Genomic DNA, 22,465 nt, shown 5'->3' with positions numbered 1-22,465 from the left:
GAAGGAAATTACATTTTAAAGCAGGTGGTGGCAACCTCAAACCTTGACTCAGATATTTGCAGGCAGGATTATATCCCCTCAAGTAGATCAGGCTTATAGAAATGTACGTTGTAAAATGCCTTTCATGTCATCTAGACCCTTCACCTGGATGGCTTACTCCAACATGTAATGTGTCATGCAAAATTGTGTGCACATTAAAAATGGTGCCTATAATCAGTTCAAGCACATTTGTGAAAAAGCACATGGGATACTTCAAGATCAACAGACCCTTACTCCTTGTAGCGACCTGTGATGTCAGATACCATTTTATCACATGACTGCAAATTCAGCAGGAGAGGGCAGAGTAGACCAATTCTGTTAACAGACGAATTATTAACTGGGCTTGGGGAAAAAAAAGTTAAGGAACAGGGGACGAAGCAGGGAAGGAAAGAAGAAGAGTGTTAGGGAGTTGAATCCCAAGTCTTAGCCTGTTAGGCACTAACATTAAACAGTCACTTGCTGCATTACTTTAAAATTTCATTTTATCATTCAAAGCCATTGCAATCTGCTGTGGAGAGCTAGAATTACAAACTTTAAAAAAATCAGTTATTTTGTCTGGAGCTATTATAGACTAATGTGTAACAGACATCGCTGGATGGTTCATAATGGCTCCAAGGCCATTATAACCTCAAGGGTCAAGACCTACTTGAAGGCTTTAGAGGTTGTGGATCACTGACCCTAAATAGACCATTGCAGGCAACACTTGCACAGCAAGTTGCTGCCAAAAGGCTGTGAAGTTTTCTGTGAAAGACGGCTGCTTATGCATTGTAACACTTGGACTACAATAAATAGGAGTTCAGGCCTACAGAAATAGTTTGCAATACTACTGTAGTGTAATTCAGTTGTCAAGCAAATTTTATTAACTGTCATTTAGAAAGAATCAAAAAGTTATTTCTCCTGTCCTGCCTCCCTTTTTATTTTTCAAAGAGCTCAAAAGGGCCAAATGGAGGGATTATCAAAATTAAATACGAAAGGAAAACGTATCCTCAAGCAAGGAGCTTATGTGCAGACTTTCTATCCCAAGTGAATTTTCATGAAGCGAGGAGTTTTATATGGAAACACTGACAGAGCATCATATGTTATGGCATAAATTCCCCCATTAGAACAGCTAAACCAGCCAGCACTCTTAGGACTGTTTCTCAGTCTTGTGAGACGGATAAAAATTAAGAGCCACAAAGCAAATTATGTCCTGGTCTGCCCAGTTATTTGCCCCTCAAAACCCTTTAATGGAAACTTTTCAGACGTGAGGAAGAACTTTACCTTTCAGTAGCAAGGGTGGGAAAACTGCTTTTTAAGCACAGAGTGAAACTGTTAATAAGTTAAACACTAAAACAGAATACACAGTTAGACTTAAGTTTTAAACACATGTATCTTAAAGTGAGATAGTAGATGTTCATTTCCTCATCTCCAAGCTGAGGGTCTACTCCTCTTGCAAGAGATGACAACCTGAAACTCCAAAAGGAGAAGCAGCTCAGCTCTAAGAGGTCATCTCTTACAAGAAGAAACAGACCCATACTCAGCTCGATAGATAAAATATTTATTATTAAGATACACTTATAGGGCTGCACCTGTTTCTATTAGAGATTTTCAGAGCTTGCCATTTACTATATTATACATAATTGCAGATTACTATTAAAAATAAAGTTTAGCTTTCAAAAACTGTCTTAGGTATTTGATTAAAGGGGGATGGTTGAGAAATGGTAAATGGGTTTTCAAAACACAAAGCAGATGGGTATCTTAGCTACTACGGAACCCCAGCATAGCCACAGCTAGTTCCAGTTGTAATGTATATAAATCTCCTTAGAATTTAATTGGTACGAATACTCCAATGTACACTGCAGATTTTTCTTTAAAAAAAAAGAAAACATATGCAAGGTGGAAGCACCATTACACAATATTAAAATGTCAGAGGTTTAAGCTTTGTGTTGGTTTAGGCATTAGTTACCAACAACCACTGATGGCAGACATAAAGCCTCCCTTAAATTATTAAGCATAAAACAGCAGACTGTAATATTTTGCTAAACCAAAGTACAGACACAGACAAAGACGTCATTTCAATATTTGAAACCAGCAAGTTTAATTTAAAATAAGAGCAAACCAATAAGCTCAGAAAATAGCAGTGTGAGAGAGGAAAATTACACTGCTAGAGAAAAAAAAAGGGGAAGGGACTTAAGAAAAGTAATCTCCAAGTGGAAATTAGAAATCAACCCCTAGAAACAGAATAACACAAAAGAAATATTACTGTCCACTTTCTAAATCAATATAACACTGCTACACGACAGAATTACCATGGTAACTCAAGTAAAAAGAATAAAGCAATTCTTATTATTTCAAAATAAAATCACAGCCTGAAGCCCAGCTTTTATTACAACTGCTGATAGATCGCTGGCTTGTATTTATCTGAAATGTTGCTTTCCAATCAGCTATTTCATGAATGTACAAGTTTCACTGAGCAGCCCACTTAAACAGTGCAAGTTTAAAAAACTGAACAGGCTAGCCAATGAATCGTTTTTACCCATTTTTAAAGGCAGTTGTTACACTTTCGCTTAATCCGAATTAGAGAGAGATAAGGAAACAAAATAAAAAAAGAAAGTTAGTGCTTGTTTAACTTAACCTCTGCAAATTCCAGCCCTTTGATTCCCAGGGCTCCAAAGCTCAGAGGAGTACAACATACTGTAAGTGTTCCAGTAATCTCAAGGACAACAAGACTATTATTTATTTTAGTTTTGCATAGGGAAGGTTACACATCTGTTCTCTTATGAAGAATAAATCAGAGAAAACACCAACTCAAGAAAAAGTCACTCAAGGATGTTTTGACTTGCCCTACTGGACACGTAGAGACTTAAAACCACAGTTTGTATCAGTGCAGGAAAATGCATCAAGGGCAGGATACTAGTCTATACTACACACTGAGGCCAGGCTAAATGCAATGTTCAGTTAAGTTCCCTCATGTCTCCAATGCTTGTACTCCTTGCACTAATGTACTGAAAAGGTGGCAAGCCAGCAGGTTACCTTCTGCTCCCTCCCCATCAGCTGTTCAAAAGAGCATCGACCAGGAACTGAAAGCGACAATCCTCTTAAAAACAGCAATGCTTTTTCTCCTTGCTCTTATAGCAGAACAAACTCTTCCAGCTAGCTGCATATGCAGAGGCATTAAACAAGGCAGGGGCTATGCTGATTGTGACCTTGTGATAGTTTTACTTTGATAACTAAGGCACTAATGGTCAAGAAGTTTTAGGCCTCCCATCTACAAACAAAATGATATTGGGGGAGCTGTCTTCGGATTCCACATGGCTTTCTAAGACGGTCATAACAGTTTTTCTGTCTGCAAAAGCAAGAATCAACATGTTAGAGCGTTGCACCCCAACTGTGGCAAAAAACAATGTGCTGGCAGAGATTTTTCTCTTTGCTGAAAGGAGGGCTTTTATCATCAGTTGGATCTAATGTCTATGGATGTGTCTACACTGCACACTAAGCTGAGGTACTGACTCAGGTTTGAGCCCAACCTCCCCTTCCATCTATACACAAACCAGCCTGACTCAGGTCAGCAAGGCCACAGGACCGGGTCCTAGGACCCTGCTAGGGAGTGGGTCAGAGCCAGAGTTCCTCTGCAATTCAGGGCCAAACCCTGTCATTTTGCAGTGCGGACACAACTCGGGCCGCAAAGCCAAGTCAAAAGGTCTGCATAGTGCAGCATGAATTCGTTATCATGGCAGTGAGACCTAGGTCCAGCAACTGTAAGCCCGGGTATAGAATACAGTGTCGACATATCCTATTAGGCCACAGAAAACAAACTGAGGAGCACCTTCAAATGCTACTCAGCAGTCAGCCCAGAGAAAGGGGCAGTCAGCATGAAGCTGCACAACCCTCATCAGATTCCCATGAGAGTTGTGACAATGATTATTCCTTTCCTGCCTGGGCTAGTAAGGTTCTTCCACTTTTTTTCATTGAGTGCCACTGTGGGTGGCATGGAGTGGCATCTGGCCGGTGAGTGGGAGAGTGCAGCCAGCACTGCTCCCACTTCCCACCTCTGTTCAGCTCACAAGAGTATCGGGTCAACAGCCGGCACTCTCCCCAACGAAGGTCGGACATGCTGTCTGAGCAGCCCACACTCAACTGAGCAGGGGAGACAAGGGCAGTGCAAGGAGAGATCAGGCCACCCAAGTTAGGAACAAGTTAGCACAGGCACTCTAGTAGCATTTGTAAAACCAACTCCCTCTCTCTGGGCTTCGGCAAGTCACCAAACCTCAGTACGGCCTGGTTTTACAACTGTAAAATGGGTCTAATACATAGCATGTTGGGAGGAATTATTTAATATTCTTAAAGTGTTTTGAGGAAGAAAAGCACTAGGGATATGCGAAGTATCCTAACTGGAAGATGAGAATTAATGAAAAAAAAGAGTGGTAAGGCATCTAGTAGCTTTCTTTTATATTAAAATATTTAAGTGTCCTTACAGCTTTCCCTCCCACAATCCTGTCTCAAAGTCAAGAACTCTGTGGCTTGCTAATACTGTGATACAGTAGTAACATTGCTCATTTTAAAATAGAAACTGCCGCAATACTAACCTTAGTATAGAAGAAGTGCACACGGCATTTAAAGCATAATGTGGCCCTATAATCATTCGAACTATTGCAATTGGGTTTCAAAAGCAGTAACAATATATGCTTAATTTGAACATGGACTGCTAAGAGGTCACACTTAAATATCCTGTTTTATAGTGTGTCTGGCTGTATTTTAGAACATTTTTCTAGAGCGTAAGCCAGCTGAGGTCTCAATCATGTACAGATTAGAGAAAGGACAGGAGACTGGGAGGAAAAAAATAGAGTCCTATTCTGTCTGACTCACTGAAATAGGACACTCTAAACTGCACTTAAAGTGTTTCTTTAAACGAAAATGGCTAAAGAAGTAGGATGTAGAAAAACAGAACCAGTAAGTACAAAGGTTGTTAGAGAGTTTTTATTCAAATAAAATCTTGTCTCGGGAGATGGAAAGAGAATCTTGAAATATGGAAATTTGAATTTACATGTGTTAAAAGCATCAGTGTGACACTTCTTTGGAAAAAACCCACCTTCGTTACTACATATGATAAAGCAGCAACTGAATGTTTGCTTTGATCCCAGCGCATAAAGGGTGAAGCTTTTAGGCAAGGAGCGGCAGGTGATCTCAGCTCTTCTGCAAGTCCTAATGCTCCTAAAAGCCACTCTTCCAGTTTCTGTAATTGGGCATCAGTAGTTAATGTAGTATTGACTGCATTACATGCTCCTGTGCATCCTCTCACTAATGCCAATTGCATCACCTTGTACATTTACCATATTGCTTAGCCAATAGCTGTTAAAAGCAATCCAAATCATGAATCATATAGGAAACTTTTAGCAAGACACGACATCCAAAGGAGACAATTTACAGTTGAGTTAATCTGGGTACATTAGTGAGACATGGATTCATGAAGACAGACCAATTTATGTTACTTTAGTTTTACCCTTTATTGCTTTGTATAGGCAAATGAATGGAAGGGCATGGAGTAAAAACAGATATAAAGGAGTCCTTCCAAAAACAGAGCTCCAGTCTATGCAGACAGGTCAAAGGGTTTGAGATGTCTAGTACAGCCTTTTATATCCATAGCAGGGTACTTACAGAAGTTATTTTCCACAAAGGAGAATAAAAATGAATATACTATGGATTCTGAAGAATGTTAAATATCCTCAGGTATAAACATTAGGCAGAAACTGAGTTGCCAAGATCACCTAAAGCACACCAGACCCAGCCTATCCATGGAGACATCTAGTAAGTGGCTTCTATATCTACAGTGCCATCACAGGCCCACACAGCAGTCTTTATGTGTGTTTCCAAATAGTTTTGTGCACAGAGTGTAAGTTCCTTGAGGTGGGGACTGTAATTTTGTAGGCACTGGATAAAACAGTCCTGAGTGGGCTAGCTTCTCGAAACTACTTGAACACACACAATTTGCTTCAGACAATACATTGATAAAAATAAAAATAAATAAAAGCAATACATTCATCTCAGCTTGTTAGTGGGATTTGATCATCTGGAGACTACTCGTCACTTCTGAAGGCAAATGCATGGTCTAAATATGAAAAGATGTTGAAGTGGATTAATCAGCTAAAAGGTAGACCCAAATCTAGAAATAAACTGGTAAACCCCAAACATCTTTTTGTTCTACGTTTGTGCACCACCTAGCATAAGGGGGTCTGGGCAAAAAATATATAAAATAATAAAGGCACATATTTTAAAGTACGATCTCTAACAAGGCACTTGACAGAAATTACTGGTAGTCCTTTATTTCTCAAGTTTAAGCAGTACTATTTTGCTTTTCTTATTAAGTATGATAGTGTCAGAAAAAGGAGAGACTGGATAGCAGGGTGATGCTGAAGCCAAAGAAATACCCTTTAGAATAAGGCAGTAATAATTTGTAAAGGGGGGGGGAGAGAGGAAGGAATGAAGGGAAAACAACTGTGTACCTGTCAAAAGTATTACAAAAAAAAGAGAACATGCACTTGTATGTTTAAATAATCCAAAATATTGGAACTGTGGTGCTCTAAACCCCATTTAGGAAAAGATCACAATTCCCCTTTGAAAAGCTTCCAGGGGTCCCTTTGAAAGGGTTACACATCAAGGAAAAGTGCCAAAACAAAACATTTTCACTAGCAGATCAATTTAAACAGCTGTGGTAAAGCAGCAGCCACTGGCACCATCATTAACAATTTAAAGCATGGCTGCTTTTGTCTTCCTTCCCAGTTACAGTCTCATTATGCTTTTTTATTTATTAGAAATACAGTCCTCTGGAATACATTTCTATCTCATATCCATAATGAACCACCTAGGAGCATCTCTGGCCTTGACCCAAATATACGTTTATATTAGTGAAGGAGTTTTTTATTGTTTAGTTTTGGTTCAAGTTCTCCTCACTCATGAATAACCGTAAATGTTTCTTTTAGAAAAAGAGCAGAACTGTTAAAACCAGTAGTTGTATCAACCAAGTATTCCCCTAGTTTTATAAACACATACGTGGGAATTTGATCAGTGAGTACAGAATTTTGAACACTGCAGTAGAAAATATACAAATGGTCATTTAAACAAAAAATGTAAATTCATTCACCACTGCCTGTGATCCTCTTTGATGCCCACTCTGTGATAATACAATTAATAATAATAAATATATTTACATAAGTAGACGCAACTTCCTTCTGCTATAAATGTTCTAGCAAAACAAAAACAAAAAGTCAGTGTGTTGGAGCCCTGGCCATGGCCCAGAACTTCACTGTGCTAGCGGCTGTACAAACAGAACAAAAAGACAGTCTCTGCCCCAAAGAGCGTATCATCTATTTGTGACACAGTAGGCAACAAACAATCTTGAAAAACTCTATTGCCTTGGACGTGGGGGTGAGGGTGGGTCATCCTGTCAGGGAACAGGAAAATAACCCACACACTGGAGAACTATCAAAATAGCTGCTGTGGATTGTTCACAAACCATCTATAGGCTGAAATATGCTAATCTAATAGTAAATAACATAACAAAAAATAGACAAGCACCTCCAAAATAAATTGAAGAATAGGTGCTACACTCACTGAAAAGGTCATTCCCTGTGGACAGTTCACCCACATTACTGGAGTTGGGGGCAGTGATTTTAATACTGTTTAAAACTTCACAATACTCTAAACTAGGACAATTCAGCACAATTTTAAAAACACATAGCCCCATTAGAGTTTTACACTTCAGCAGTTAGCAATATCTTCAATGTATATTCTATTCTTAGAATACTATGCTTAATGTTTTTTGATACCATTACAATGATTTGGATGGATTTCAAATATTTTGTTTGCCATGAACTTTCATATTCTTAACTTAAGATAAAATGGTTTAAAGATGCACTTAACACCGGTGCTGCCAGCATATTTTCCTTTCACAGCTGTTCAGTTACTTTTGATGAAAACCTAATGTTGTTATAAGCTTAATTATTTGACCTAGGTTAAACAAAAAACTTTGAATAGGAAACAGACATTTACAAAACAGTGAAATGTGTTTCTAAAGGTGAACTCCGAAAACCTAAAAAAGCCTCCCAAGTGGAATCAATTAATCCTCCAACCATAATAACTTCTTAACCATTTAAAAACAGATATTTCAGACTGTGCTGTGACTCTATCACCAGATCTTATGGATTACTTTATTAATAATGCACTGCTCGTACAAGGGCTTTTTTTTTTGGTAAAGATTCTATACTTTGACTCTCTTAAGAGATGCTACAGCAAACAGATAAAATACACAGCTTTCATGAATACCACATGAAAATTGACCACCAACCCACAGGCAGCGCAACAGATTTTAATCTTACTAACTGTTGAGCAGCCTTCTTATTGCATTTAAATCCAAAATTAAACCTAAAAATTTCCATGATTCAGTCTCTTCTTTTATCCCCACCTCCAAAAGTTGAAAAAATGTGTTTCCTAATTGTTTTAAACATGTAATATGCCTACAAGACAACTGCAACATAGCGGCAGCACCTCGGAACTTAAAAACATTGAAGGTTTAAAGTGGAGTCCAGCCTCAATACCATATCCCTGCAGACTGCAAAATTACCTTGATTGTACAACACAGGAGTGTATATTATCTCCATAAAATACAACTCACTGCTATTAGAAATGTTAACTTCCCCATTTCCTTTCGGGATGGGCAAAACCAGTTTCATTCAACTAAGAACTCATCTAAAATATTCAGCCTGACCCTTTCAGCAATATTGAAGAGATAGGGATAATATTTTAGAGTCATCTTTTCAGTCAAGTGCCCCAAGAATGACTGTTCTAGATGTGCAATCCCACAAGAGATTTGAAGCAGCTAAACTTTAGGGCAGCAGTTCTCAACCTTTTCTTTCTGAGCCCCCACTTCCAACTATACCACCTATTTCACACTTCCTGTACCAAGTACAATCTCAATCTCAAACATTTCCCTTTTGTGACTCTAAACAGAATCCACAGCAATTACACTTATGCAGTAGGCTGCATGATTGGCTCCAACTATATACATTTCCTTAATCGTTTGGGTTTATAACCAGTTCTCAGCAACAGAAGTTTTTCATTCTTTGAATAAGGTGACTTCTAGGAGAACATGCAGAAAACCTGATAGGTCTTGGAGAAGTGTCTCAGCAAAAGCAGAGGGAAAAAGAAACAGCTTTCAGAATAAAATAGTTTTCCCGATTTCTAATAAAGTTCCATATTCAGTGTAAGAAGAAAATGACTCTCTGCCCTTGCCAGGTGTCATCTATTTTCCCCATTACTCCTCGTTTCGCTCTGCAGCACGTGTCTGATCAATTTGCCATTTCCTTTTTTAAAATCAGCAATGTACAGGTGGTCTTGAAAAGATTATATTTTTACTGGTAAAAGTTGATTTCACCATACAAACAAATACCACTGAAAAATATTTCCATTTTGATAATACCCTAAGTTGACAGATAGGCAAAGTAAGAAAAATGAACTCAGTATGATTTCAAGATATTTGTATGTTTTGACATGTGCTGTTGACAATTTGTGTTTTAATGTTTATAAAATTTTAAGTTTTGTGAATCAGTGTCTGCTGCCATTCAGTAATTGCTGTATGACTCTGTCTGACACCCCTCATAATTTTGTAGAACTGAAAATTTAAAAATAAACTAAAAAATGTTTACAAACATCTATAATATCTGTTGATTTAAAAAATCTCACACACACACAACCCCGCCCCAAATTCTGACAAACAGCCACTGGATATTTTTTCTTCCAGAAGTAGCCCTATTTCACGTTTAGGCTTGTGTTCATTTTATAACTACCTTATTAGAGGTCTATAATGATCTTGTAAATGGTTCTATACACTGAGTAAAATGTCACATCTTGATCTTGCTAGATCTGCATGTGGCATCTAACATTCATTTATAAGACGAATGCATGGGCCCCGATCTCATGGCTGGAGTCATATCTCACTGATCATTCTTGTCACTGGGTTTGTGGTTGGAAGACAGGAAAATATCTTTGTTCTCCTGACTTACCATGACACAGGATTCTGTTTGGACCCATCACTTTTATTCACACTTTATAACCACCTAGCAATCAACATTGATGGTATTTAATCCATCTTTATCTAGATCTGGTCCTTCTTCCTTTTTCTCCAAGTGGCTTTGCCTTCATTTACCATGTTGCGTAAGTGATACTTTTAAGTGGATAAGTGAGAACCTCCTGCTATTAAAATATAGATGAGAGAAATGCTGTTTTGTGGCCCTATTTCATGGAGTCCTGTATTTTAAGGTTAATTCACCTCGTATTACTCCTTCCCCCACAGCCCGATGCATGCAAGTGTTTGATTATTACCTGCTGTTTCAACTCACATCAAATCAGTTAATACAAATCCATTTGCTAAACAACCTTTCAGAAATGCGTGAATTAACTGCATAGAAGACTGCAGCCCTGGAGCGTACACTGGTTCTCTCCAAGTTAAATTATTCCAACCATCTTCCAATCGGCTTGTTGTTTTTTTTTCCTGGTGCCTCAATATTCCCTCCTTTTTCAGAAGTCTCCATTGTTTACCACTAGAGCAGCTGATCTTGTTTCAGATATTCATTTCCTCCAATATTCATTTCCCTAAATACTTCATACTGATGTGCAGCTTCTTTTTGCAAACTCACACCCATGTCCGTCCTTGGTACCCATATTTTGGGGTCACCCTCTAAATATCAAGTCTTCATCCAAGACGCCCATAGCATTTGCTGGAACTCTCCCACCTGGTATTCATGTTACCTATTCTTTTGCCACATTTAATTGATTCAGGTTCTATTTTTAACTCGCAAGATCTATGTTTGCATGCACTGTTGGCCGTACCAGCTTTGGGATATAAACACATTCTGATCAGTGCCTTCGTACATGTGAAGAGGGCAGTAAAAAGTTGTTCAATAAGCTGGGTCTAAGACACTGAGTAGTTAACAGCACAAGTTAGGTGAAAAAAAAGTTGCATTTTTTGTAATAAAAGAATTATGATTTCTGTTAGTGTGTTTCATGCCATACATACTACTAACTAGGCCGCACTTCACTGTTAGCAAAGATTACAGCTGGAATAAGCAGCAATATTTTCCTAACTGCTATTACAAACACTGAATTTTTGTTTTGCTTTGAGTGTTATTCATGCATTACACTTGAAAATGTGATCTCTACATGATGCATTTTTGCTTTTATGCAAGTAACAGCTCTTTCTCAAACTGAAGAATTTAATTTTGGCCGGTTCTGCTCTGTTCATATTGTTCCATCATCACAGATTATAGTTCTGAGTGCAAGCATGAACTGCAAAGGAGGATTTTAAAGTGTGGGAGAAATGGTTTTTGTTTAAAAAAAAAAAGCAGTACACAACTTGTGACCCAATAGGAAATAAGGTCAGCCAGCCAAATATGTCTTATTCAGAGGAAGATTACAGAGTAGCCTTATGCTTCTAATAAAATAAACTCACTAGATTCAACTTACACAGCCAAAAAAGCAACAGAACACCTTTGAGAGCTGAGCTGCTTCACAGCCTTTGAAATCCAGAGACCTTCATTTGTTTTTTCAGCATAAGCAATATGCAACCACTTAATACTTCTTTTAGCCACCGTAGAGTCATCTGCAAAGTTGCTGGAGAAGATTTGTAACAGATGCTTCTTATCTACTTCATTTTCTAAGCTCTAATAAGTCAACAAGGAAACCAATCAGACAACTCAATAGAAATTTCTATCTTTTAGGCCAGGTTATTTGGAAATTTCAGGAAGCCAAATTGACTCCTACTGTATTGGTAAGACTGCTTATGCATTCCAGACATGACATTTGTAAATAAGACACCATGACTGTCAATTCAGAGTAAAGACTTTATGAATTTCATAGAACTGAGGAGAATGGCAATAAGACTTTTTTTATTTTATTTTTTTTTTAAATAAAGACGAAAAGCCTAGGTGGGAAAAAAAAATCCATCCAAATTTTATTCACCTCAACCTGCAGGTCAATCCAAGGTTAGGCACAATGTACTTGTGTACTCCATAAAACTAGACTAAGGTTCTCTGAACTTGCAAATAAGTTGGAGGGCACTGCTCATGTAAAATATATTATATCTACTGATGATGGTCCTCCAGATACCTGAAAAAAGTCCATTATAAGCAAAGCTACAGGTCTGATATAATATTTGAGCAGAATTCTTATGGTTATTTTAATGCTGGAAAACCTCAATGAAGCAATTATGAAACCTACTGGTTAGAAACCACCAGATGTGCGTTACTTTTTAATATTCAGGCTCTTCCTATTCCAAATATTTCCCACTAAACAAAATTCATTTTAATACTAGAAGAAAGCATAGGAGTAAATCCTCTCCTTTCAACCTGGTATTTGAATTACTTAGTTTTAAGTACTATTAGTGTTATGTGATTAGCATCAATTTTGACAGGGGAAAACTTTTTGTTAAGAACTGATACATCTAATATAGCAATATTGCTATTATTGGGTGTCAAAATGTTTAAGTTCACAGGGTTCCAGGCATACTAAACATCCTTCCAAATTTTTCTCCAGTCTGTAAACCCATGGAAATTCAGTACCTCCATTCTGCCTCCAAATGACACCAGTGTCAAACATTTCAGCTGTTACAGATCTTTTCACATGCACGTTTCACATGCACGGATATGCTAAAAGCTACCAGAATCCATACTATCCAGCAGCATATACTGGTGGACACAACACAGTGAAGTTATCCATTTAGAAAATGAATATAAAAGAATGAGTGTTCACACCTATCTAAAGGTCAGAATAGCCTTTTTAAAAGAAAATGGCAATCCCCAATATTTAGCTTTGCCATTAACATTACGGTAGCGCTCCCAAAATGTTTGTCACACAGGTCACAAAGCAATGTTTGTTTTCTCATCAGAAAACTTGTGGTCAGACTTACCATATTCATCCTAGAAACTACCAGTGACAGAGCAGTTAAGTTGCTCGCCCAAGGGCAAATGGCATTCACATGAGGAAGACACAGGTTCCCTGACTCCTAGTCTCATGCTCTAACTACTAGGTAACAGTGCCTCAGCATAATCTTTGACTCTTCCCTAGATTGCTGCACTGCTCCTTCCTTCATAAGAACAGCTAGCTTTAAAAATAATGGAAGCACATGCCAGCACCCAAACTTAAAAACAGTCAATCTCTCCTTCAGCTTCATTCATTAAGTTACCTTCCTACAGTAGCACCACCTCTGCCATTTAGAGAATAAATTCTCACAATAAACCAACGATTCTTTGCCAGAGCGGTTTAGCAGGCCAATAGCTTATTGTCATTATGTTTATACCTATAAAAAAAGAGCAGTAAGATATATATATTAAACATGTAAATTTAAAAAAAGATGTGGGAAAGGAAGCCTCAAAATTAGATGCAAAAATAAAAGCTACTAAAATAAACAAGCTAAGATGGGCAAAACAGAGTCATGTTATCATTTGCTGGGAAGAAAAATCCAAAAAATAAACTGTTTATGTCACATGTCCTTCAGCAAACAGAGCCTGAAGTAAACACTTCTGGGCTAGCTGACTTGTCAGCAAAGCCAGGGGAAAACTAAGATAAAGAGTGAATTTCCCCTGTTACTGGCACAGGGAAAAAAAATCAAAGGGTGAAGGCAGAACACCCAAACATGCACACTGCACATGTGTGTCAGAGCCATTTACTTACATGTAACCCCGTACAGCATACACTGTGTACAAGCTTAAGGAATCTTAGCCCACCTACCGTCCTCCTTGTCCAGCACCATCATCTCAGGGATCAAGAGGAGTCCGGGTACAAATGCTGTGTCTCCAGCAGCCTTCACTCAGGGAAGAAGAGAACTAGTCTCTGGGAACACTGATGAGCCACAGCACAGCTGATCGTCCTTTAGCAGCCAGTGAGCTCTAATTACTCAGTTGTCCAGCTTTTAACCTAGACTCAGTTAGAATTACATTCAGAAATGAAGCACTTTGCAGATACAAAAGCAGTCTCACCTACTTTTGTACCTCAGAATTGCAAGGAACTAAAACTGCAATTTAGAAAAAAAAAGAGGGATCGGAGCTGTTTCTTTGGTTCTCACCTTCTAAATGGCTCAATTTGCACAGTATAATCTGTGTTAATGTAATTGCATTTGATCGTTTATAACCCTGGCTGTTGCAACTACACAGCTTTCAACCCTTACAAAGTGTTTTCCCTTGGATTTAAGATTAATCTAAATCTCAAATTATATTCAGAGAGAGGGGAATACATCTAAGACCAGCTACTGCTGCCTCTGTCTCTCAATTGGTGCGCTTTGCCCACTTGCTTCTCAATAAACGCACGCATTTCCCAGGGACCCCCTCTTACTCTTCTGTCAGGATTTAATGGTGAATTTAAGCCTTTCTAGCTCAGCAGCACCACCTGCAGTACAGTATCTGTACATTTAGTTTTACTAGCTACTGAGTATCTTTAGTGTTTCAAACATTACTAACTTTGCCTCTTTCATACTGTTCGTTATCACAGATCAATTTTCACACACAATATACTCTGTCAATATTTATCTTTATGTACTGCATCTTATACAACTGTGTTTTACTTTCGCCTCTCTCTAGATAGAGATCTGTCTCCAAAGCATTCCCTCCCGGCTTCCCTGCTTTGCTCATTTAAAACTTGAAGTGTCATTTGAAACTGTCCTGTAGCTTCTAATGGGTTAGGGACTCTCGCTTTCCCTACTAAAACCTAAAATTCCCTGCATGGGTTCTAAGACCATAGCCTGCCACACTGCCTTCTTCCATTATTAACTCTATTTCGCAGATGTGTCACAGTTTAGAGCTTGATTTAACACTTCTCAAAGCTCATTTTGACTTTGTTTTTTCATGCACACTTAGGAAATTTCTAAAATACACTTTGTGAATTTCAGTACTTCATGCAACATTTCAAATAGTACAATTTCTACAAATTGAGTGCAATATTAATCCTTGCCCATTTGCTCAGAGATGTTGTTGCAGTTAATTCTACTAACCAACGCGCTTGGGGAAGGGCAATCTTCCATCTTTCCTCACATGAGTAGGCCTTGCTCTCACAAGCAGCTCATTGTCTTCAATCGTGTCAATCAAGATTACAGGATGAGGTCCTTCAATACCAAGTTGATCTACAATTTCAGGCATGGGTTTTTTTTTTAATCCCAGAAAACATTTTATTCTCATTTTAATGATATTTCTCCCTCCCCTTTACAACTGATACAACGGTACTCTTTTTAAAAGATGATAGCAGGCTCAAGTTATATATCCTTAATACCTATTTTTAATTAGATTCCTTATCCTCAGCTCAAATGGCTTTTTCCTTCCCCCTTCATTTTGAATACTTAATCCTAACAGTCCTTGAACATATTTGATGTTAAATATATCATTTTGCATAGAATCATTTTCATCCAGTACTTAAAACTTCTATTCTTCTCCTAATATAGTTTGCAAGGATTGAAATTGTATTTTAGGGTAAGAGTGCAACAGCTAAGTGATCATTTATTTTAGCTACTGTAAATTAAAAAGGAAGGGGACTGCAGGCCAAAGATGTGGTAACTAATGCTTGCTAGTGTTTGTTCAAAAAGTGTTTAACTAGAAATGTCTACTTTTCTCTTAATCTAGCATAGGTAAATACTGTAATATTTCCTCCAATGTATTGCTAACCTTTATTAGAAAACATATTCCAATGGTTTTTGGATCACAACACCTTACTTGACACTTTTTTTCTACCCCAAAGCTTCTGTTTTGGGGCAATACTTTTTTCCCCATCTTTGTAAAGAGTATATTTAAAGTAGTTATTTTGGTAATTACATGACGTTTAAGCTTCTTGTCTACGTTAAATAGCTGCTATGTATTACTGTTGCCCTTTTTTTGGTAAATATACCTACAGACTGATTATGTAGCTGTCAAAATATTATGCATTAACATGTAGCGCTGTACCAGTATCCACTTTATTCCTGCATTACTTCTACACATCCAATCACTTGGCTTCCCTTTTGCAAACTAATAATTCTTGCATTAAACATTCCTCACACACTCACTTATTTCAGACGCCAGTAAAAGATATATATACACACACATCTCCTGTAACCCTTAAAACACTTTACTAGTAATTTAACACAATCAGCTACAATTAAACCAATCATTGGAACTGGTCATGATATTTGAGATCCGCGTACTGATGGGTTCTTTTTAGCAGAAGTTCTGCTCTCCACTGTCAAAGCATTAGCAGTAATTATAGATTTGAGGAATATCTATAATAATCCTAAACTATATAATTATCGTATTGGACACTGGGCTGGTTTGTTTGTGCAAGTCAAAATGAAAGAGACCTAGAGGGCCAAATTCGGCTGTGGCTAACACACCAGAATTGCACAGGTGCAAGTCTCTACAGATTTTGGCTCAGAATGATGTTCTTTAACTTCAGCTCTGAAGATTCATTTTGGGAAAACATTTGCATAAGTTTTCATTTTTAAATATTTCCTAGTATTACATTGTGTTCTATCAGTCGGGTATATTGTGTCACTTTAAAAATATGAACTGATGCTACCTTACAGACATAACTTGACATAGTGCTGCAATACCTCAAGTCAGGAACCTGACAATTTTTTTGTACTCTCCCCCTTTACTCACAATGATATTTGCAGAGCTCTTAGGAAAGTAGTATTGTTTTTCTGTTGCCCATATTGATACCAAGAAGTGTTTGCATCAAGGCAGCTTTCCACTTACTAGGCAGCAAACTGATTATTAGACCCTGTGTGATGGTGACGGTGTGACCCTAAGGCTTGCATACTCCCTGTACCTTGAGGCTGGGAGAGCAATATCCTCCAAAACAACAATACGGCTGGACAACTAGCTCTCAGGGATGCAACTTCTACCTAAGAGGATGTGAGCTCTCTGCAATGCCCCAAGACTGCTGGAGGAATGAGGGACTTAAACCATTCCTGATTTCCCACATGGATGCATGCAGCATTCATTAAACTATCACAGTGCCTTCGTATGAAGAAGAGCTAGCTTTTTAAGATTAAAAATGACCCTACAAAGAAAGAAAAAAGTGAACTGGGTATCTGTGATCTGCCACTTTGTTTTTTAACCTTCTAAAAATCCAAAACAAAACAAAAACAAAGAACAGACCTGTCCCCAGAAGGAGACCTGCTTGCATTAATAGAACAGACCTATTTTCGCTAACAAGGTCTTTTAAGACCGCTAACAAGGTCTTTTAAGACAAGCAACTGGTATAGCTAGTGATCGCCTCCATTTTAGTCCATTTACAACCTGTGCAGATCCAGCATCCTTTTTAACATTCACACCTGATCAGACAACTGGAGCTCCATCCAAGTCAGGCAGAAAGAGAAAGGAAAGCATAAAATAACCTCCTCATAAAATAATTTCCTCTCTTAAACTTGCCTTCTGTCCCTAATTCCTCTGATACTTAACAGGCATAATTTCTCCCCTAGCATAACTACACTATCAATAGTTTTGAAGATTCACAGACATTACTACAGTTTGTTACCCAGATCTCCACGTCAGGGGTTTCTTACTATTCTTCTTTTTAAGTACATCTCATTCTAATTTCCTCCTTACCTTCACCACCATCCCCAGTATTTCCTTTTATATTGCCATTCACGAGAGCTCCTGGAATGAGGGCTGTTGAGAACTGTCTGGATAATCAATGGTTCTAGTTTCACTTCCTTACACCACCATCATTCCAGCCCTGAGCTCCTTATGTTTAACAAGTCCATCTGCAATACTTGAAAGAACCCAAATACCCCCATTAGCAAACCCTCTTTAGATCTCAGTCTTTTCTCACAACTCGCCTGCTTCCCTTACTTCTGCAGCAGAGGCAGCATTCTGCTGTTAATCCGTCAATTAGATTTAAACAGATATGTGTTGGCAGGCACCCTTTGGCAAAAAGTTAAGGGAGATTAAGACGTTGCGTAGTTTATTATTGTTACTGGATGATTTTCATGCTGATACTAAAAGGCAACCCTTTTACCTCTAGTCAAACAAAATTTGCACTGTGACAACTTAAGTTTCATGGATCGCCCATTGTAGCTTACCCACAAAAATGCAACCTGATGGAAATATAAACCCTATCGCACATGAGCACTACCAGACAAGAATTAACCTTGCTTAACTGCACTGACTATTAGTTAGCCTCATGTATCATGGTGTGTGGAGGAACAGATGTGAGAGAGGTTTATTTTTCTTTTTTCTGAACATTTCATACCTTTTACTTAACATTTAGATCAAGATCTCTCCCCGTTACTTCCCCCCCTCCCCACACACACACACAAAGACACACTTGACTTTTATACACCCCATTACTAACACTGCATCAGTTTACTTCAGAGGACTCTGACAAACTAGAATACTATAAAGGCCTCTAAGTCTTCAGCTTAATTTGGCATTCAGCTCCCTCCCCACACACCCTTCTGAGCCCCAGTGTGCATTTAACCTTCTAGCTGTTAGAGATTCGACCACCTCCCACACAGGTGGAGCACACAAGCACGCATATGATTTTTCCTCATTCCCCAACTGATTCCATTAAGGTGTGTGTCAAGCAGGCTCTCACCTTGCAGGGGCAGATACTCCAAAATTGAGAGGGAAAGGACACTTCCCGCTGTCTCTTTTATTCTGGTAGTCACCTTTCCAAATTAACGCCCCCTCCCACATCCACCAGAGAAGTTTTATGGTAATTTATACAGGCACATAACATATAGCATTCACTGCAACACTACCAAAGTGAGGCTTTGCAGTTTGCAATGTAACTGAAGCTGGCATGATGGTGACAAGCTAATGCCACCTGACCTCATGGCCAGTGACACAGTTATATGCACCAAGTTGTCATGCAGTTCTGAACTGGCAAGAGGACTTTGATCATGATGACCAACAGCATATTCCCTCATCTGTGTCCTCAAAAGACAGTTCTCTGTAACACTCCTATTCCCATACATAATATTACTGGCATAGCTTGGTGGGAGATGAAAGGGTGGGAAAGTGGTATCAACAGATGAAGGAGATCAATTAAAAATATCAGTGTTGTGTTACTGCAATTTTCCCCAATAAGGACTTGGAGGAAAGGACCATTTTCTGAGCTGCACGGACTTTTCCCCCCAGGCGTTGCCTATGCCAATGAAGAGCGTACAAGATTACCCTTTCCTTGACCCAGTAGTCACTCATGTGCTCATCCCTAAGGCAGAGGCCACTATTTGAAAACACAGTTGTACAGAAAAAGGACAAAATACTGCCAGAATCAGTGGTGTGGAGGCATATATACGTTCGTTTCTGACAGGCAATCGTGCTGACAATTAAACAGTCTTTTCAATTATGGAGAAAATGACACTAAAATAGAATGATTTTAAAAAAATAAAAAAGTCAATATGATGAACTCTTATGGGGAACACTGGAAGAAGCAATCGCCATGCATAACAGCAGGTGATCATGCTTTCAGTACTCACTGGTGCTTTGTAAAGATTGGGGTGGGGGATTCAAATGCCTCAGTAGGATAAGCCCAGCAAGAGTTTGTAAGTGTGTTGTTACATCAAGCCTGTAAGGATTGTTTTCAGCTCAGCAAAAACCATTACCCCCGCACTCTGCAGCAAATAACTCTGGACTGCCAAATTTGACAGCTAAGACTGCAGACTAGTGGATGACAGAGGTCCCTCTCCATTTGCCAGGCTCCAAATTACAAAAACCACTTCCAACAGCACCTTATTTCTTGCTGTCTATGCTTCGTCGGGATGCAGGAGACTATTCTGGAGAGTTACCACCAGTCTCTCTCTTTTCTCCTCAGCACTTCTTAATACTTTACACGCCAGAATTAGTTTCCCTTTAAATTAGCTTACATAGCCTGTAAATCCTGCCTCCCTCCCCGCTCCCAAGTGAGTCCAAATGAATTTCTAGCAAGTCTTGACAATAAGCACATGGTTGATCTAAACTTGCATGCAGTCAGCTCTCTCATTTCCACATACACACACCCCCTTTCCTTCCCAGCCTCATTTAAAAAGTAAATCCTTCCCCACAATAAGCCAAGGCGCCCTTTGTGAAGCAGTTTAGCAAAGCTGTGAGCTCTTAGTCATTAATAGCATGTTCAGAGCCATAAAGGAGGAGGGAGCTGGGGAGGGGAGGGAGGTGCGTGAGGGTGGAATAGACAAGAGGGTAAACACGACAATAGGAGATAGCAGACAGTGGACAGGCTGGGAGAATAGAAAATACTTAAAACTAATGGATTTAAAGAGGCAGGAAACCTAATCCAGGCCCGAAAGATCTAGTGAAGAGAACATTCCGTTTGCTAATGAGAGCAAAAAATAACGTGAGAGGGGAAGAAACTGGTTCTTATAAAGGAGAGCTGGGGAAGTAAATATCCGACAATCCGATGGAGTTTAGCGAGGCAGTCATCCAAGCCCTCCCTTAGACACCCCTCCATACACACACGAGCCAGCATGCTCCGATTTGTACAGTAACGGTGACATGCACTTGCAGAAATGCCCCTGCTCCACACACAGCAGCTGTCTCCCTCCTCCTGCAGCTCGCGCTGCCTATCCGGCCGCAGCCACGGGAGAGGACAGGCGCCGGGCGAGCGCGCTCTGGCGTGATCTCGGCTTCCTACCTACCGTCCTCCTTGTCCAGCACCATTGTCCCGGGGGGCGCAGGCAGCAGCTGCGTCTGCCGCTCCGTCTCTGGCGTCCTCTCTCCCTCCAGCCGCCGCCTCTGCTCCTTCGCTCCAGGGAAGGGAAAGGGACGGAGGACCGGAGAGTGTTTGCAAAGCGCTGCCGAGCGAAAAATGCACCCGGATCGTCCTCCCTGTTTTTCTCCCCCGCAGCTAGCTACAGTTACACGACTTTTAACCTAGATTGCACTGAGCTAGAATTACATGCAGCAGCAGCGCTGAAGAGCTTTGCTAGTGCAAAAGCAATCTCCCCCCTCCAACTCAAATGCCAGTTCAGAAATAAATAATAATTTTCAGAGGGTAAGGGAGGCAAAATCGAGGGCCGGGTCTCCAGCGCCTTCCCAACGAGCACAGTCAAAATTTTTGTTTTAATGAAATTGCAGGTGATAGCTCATAACCCCCCTCTTTTGCTGTCGCTACTGCAGAGCTTTCCAGGCTTCCAAAGTGCTTTTCTCTTTATTTCACTCTAAATCTAAAATTATATTCAGAGGCGGGGGGGGGGGGAAATGCGAGCCTATCACTGAACGCAAAAGCACTTGCTGCCTGCCTGCTTCTCTCTCCCCTCTCAATTTATGTGCTTTGCACTCGCTCTTGCTGCTGAATAAATGCACACATTTCCCAGGGACCCTCAGATTCCCCTGCTAATTAAATCAATTCATTATGCTCAGATCTGATTAGCAGCCCCTTCCCCCCCTCTTTGAATCAATTATTCAATACACAAACATAATTGCCTGTGCCAGAGGTGTCTAAGTATTAGCTTATTTAACTCCAAGGACACTAATTACCCCTAGGGCAAGGGAACTTTTCTCATTAATTCTGACAAAGCATAGTTAAAGAGAGTGTGTGTATATACGTGTGTGAGAGAGAAAATGCGGCAGTGTATAGTCAAGGAAAGGAGGCATTGCTTTAACACACGTGTTACTGTATAAATAAGCTCATTTTCTTTCTGCCTCTTACATTACATTCTTCCCCACATCTCTCCCTTGCTAAACTTTTTTTAAAGTAAAGCGCAAGAACTGCATTGCAATGAATGTAGGTGGCTTTGCCGGCTTGAAAAGTGTTTGCAGCTACACACAAGAAAGGTGTAAAGGGTTGATGTGGGGAGCACAACAGTATTTGCAGATAATTTTGTTTACCAACGCAGAAAACGGTGTGGCAGTCAGTGTTCTGTATTTTAAAAAGCTATGAAAGGAATAGTCCTATGAAAGCAGCAGATAAGATGACAAAATATGCCATGTACTGGTAACAGTTCTGAATTGTTTACAATCTGAATTAATATCAATGCCACTATTAATGTACTTGCTTCCAACGTTTACCATAATGGGCTTGATTTCCATTAGCTGAAACTGAAAAGCCGAGAGACTAGGCAGGACTAATACAAATTGATATCAACAATCATTACACTGTCATTTAGAGACCCAGGAGTTGTGGCTTGCAGGTTACTCAAATTTCAATTCCATGTGAACTTCCATTAAAAAAAAGTATTAATTGATTCCCCCCAAATCGGCTTTTACTTTCTAAAGACTCCTATTGTTAGTGTCCTCAATTTGCACAGGGGCATTGAAGATTTTCTTTTTGTTTCTTCAGGCAATGCCTGAGCTGACCCATTACTCCATTTGCCTATCTACACCTATCAGGAAACTAATATTAGTTCTGCTCATATACTAGATTTTATTTAATTTTTTTCCCAGTCTTGCCTTTTTTAAAAAACTTTTGTTGGTTTCTGTTGGTGGGGGACAGACAA

At 39.3% G+C, this 22,465-nt stretch overlaps 1 protein-coding gene across 1 annotated transcript in view; it reads right to left on the bottom strand.

Moving 5' to 3' along the window:
• Positions 1-21,267, bottom strand: part of LMO1 (LIM domain only 1) — a 77,870-nt gene extending 56,603 nt beyond the window's left edge. Inside the window, 1 exon segment of the mRNA XM_030562619.1 lies at positions 20,666-21,267. Coding sequence (XP_030418479.1) covers positions 20,666-20,687 — 22 coding nt within the window. The 5' untranslated portion in view covers positions 20,688-21,267.
• Between the last annotated feature and the right edge of the window lie 1,198 nt (positions 21,268-22,465).

This window comes from Gopherus evgoodei, chromosome 4 (genome assembly GCF_007399415.2).
Source record: "Gopherus evgoodei ecotype Sinaloan lineage chromosome 4, rGopEvg1_v1.p, whole genome shotgun sequence".
Lineage (NCBI taxonomy): Eukaryota > Metazoa > Chordata > Testudines > Testudinidae > Gopherus > Gopherus evgoodei.
The sequence above is the reverse complement of the archived record's forward strand: the minus strand, read 5'-3'. Positions and strand labels throughout refer to the sequence as shown.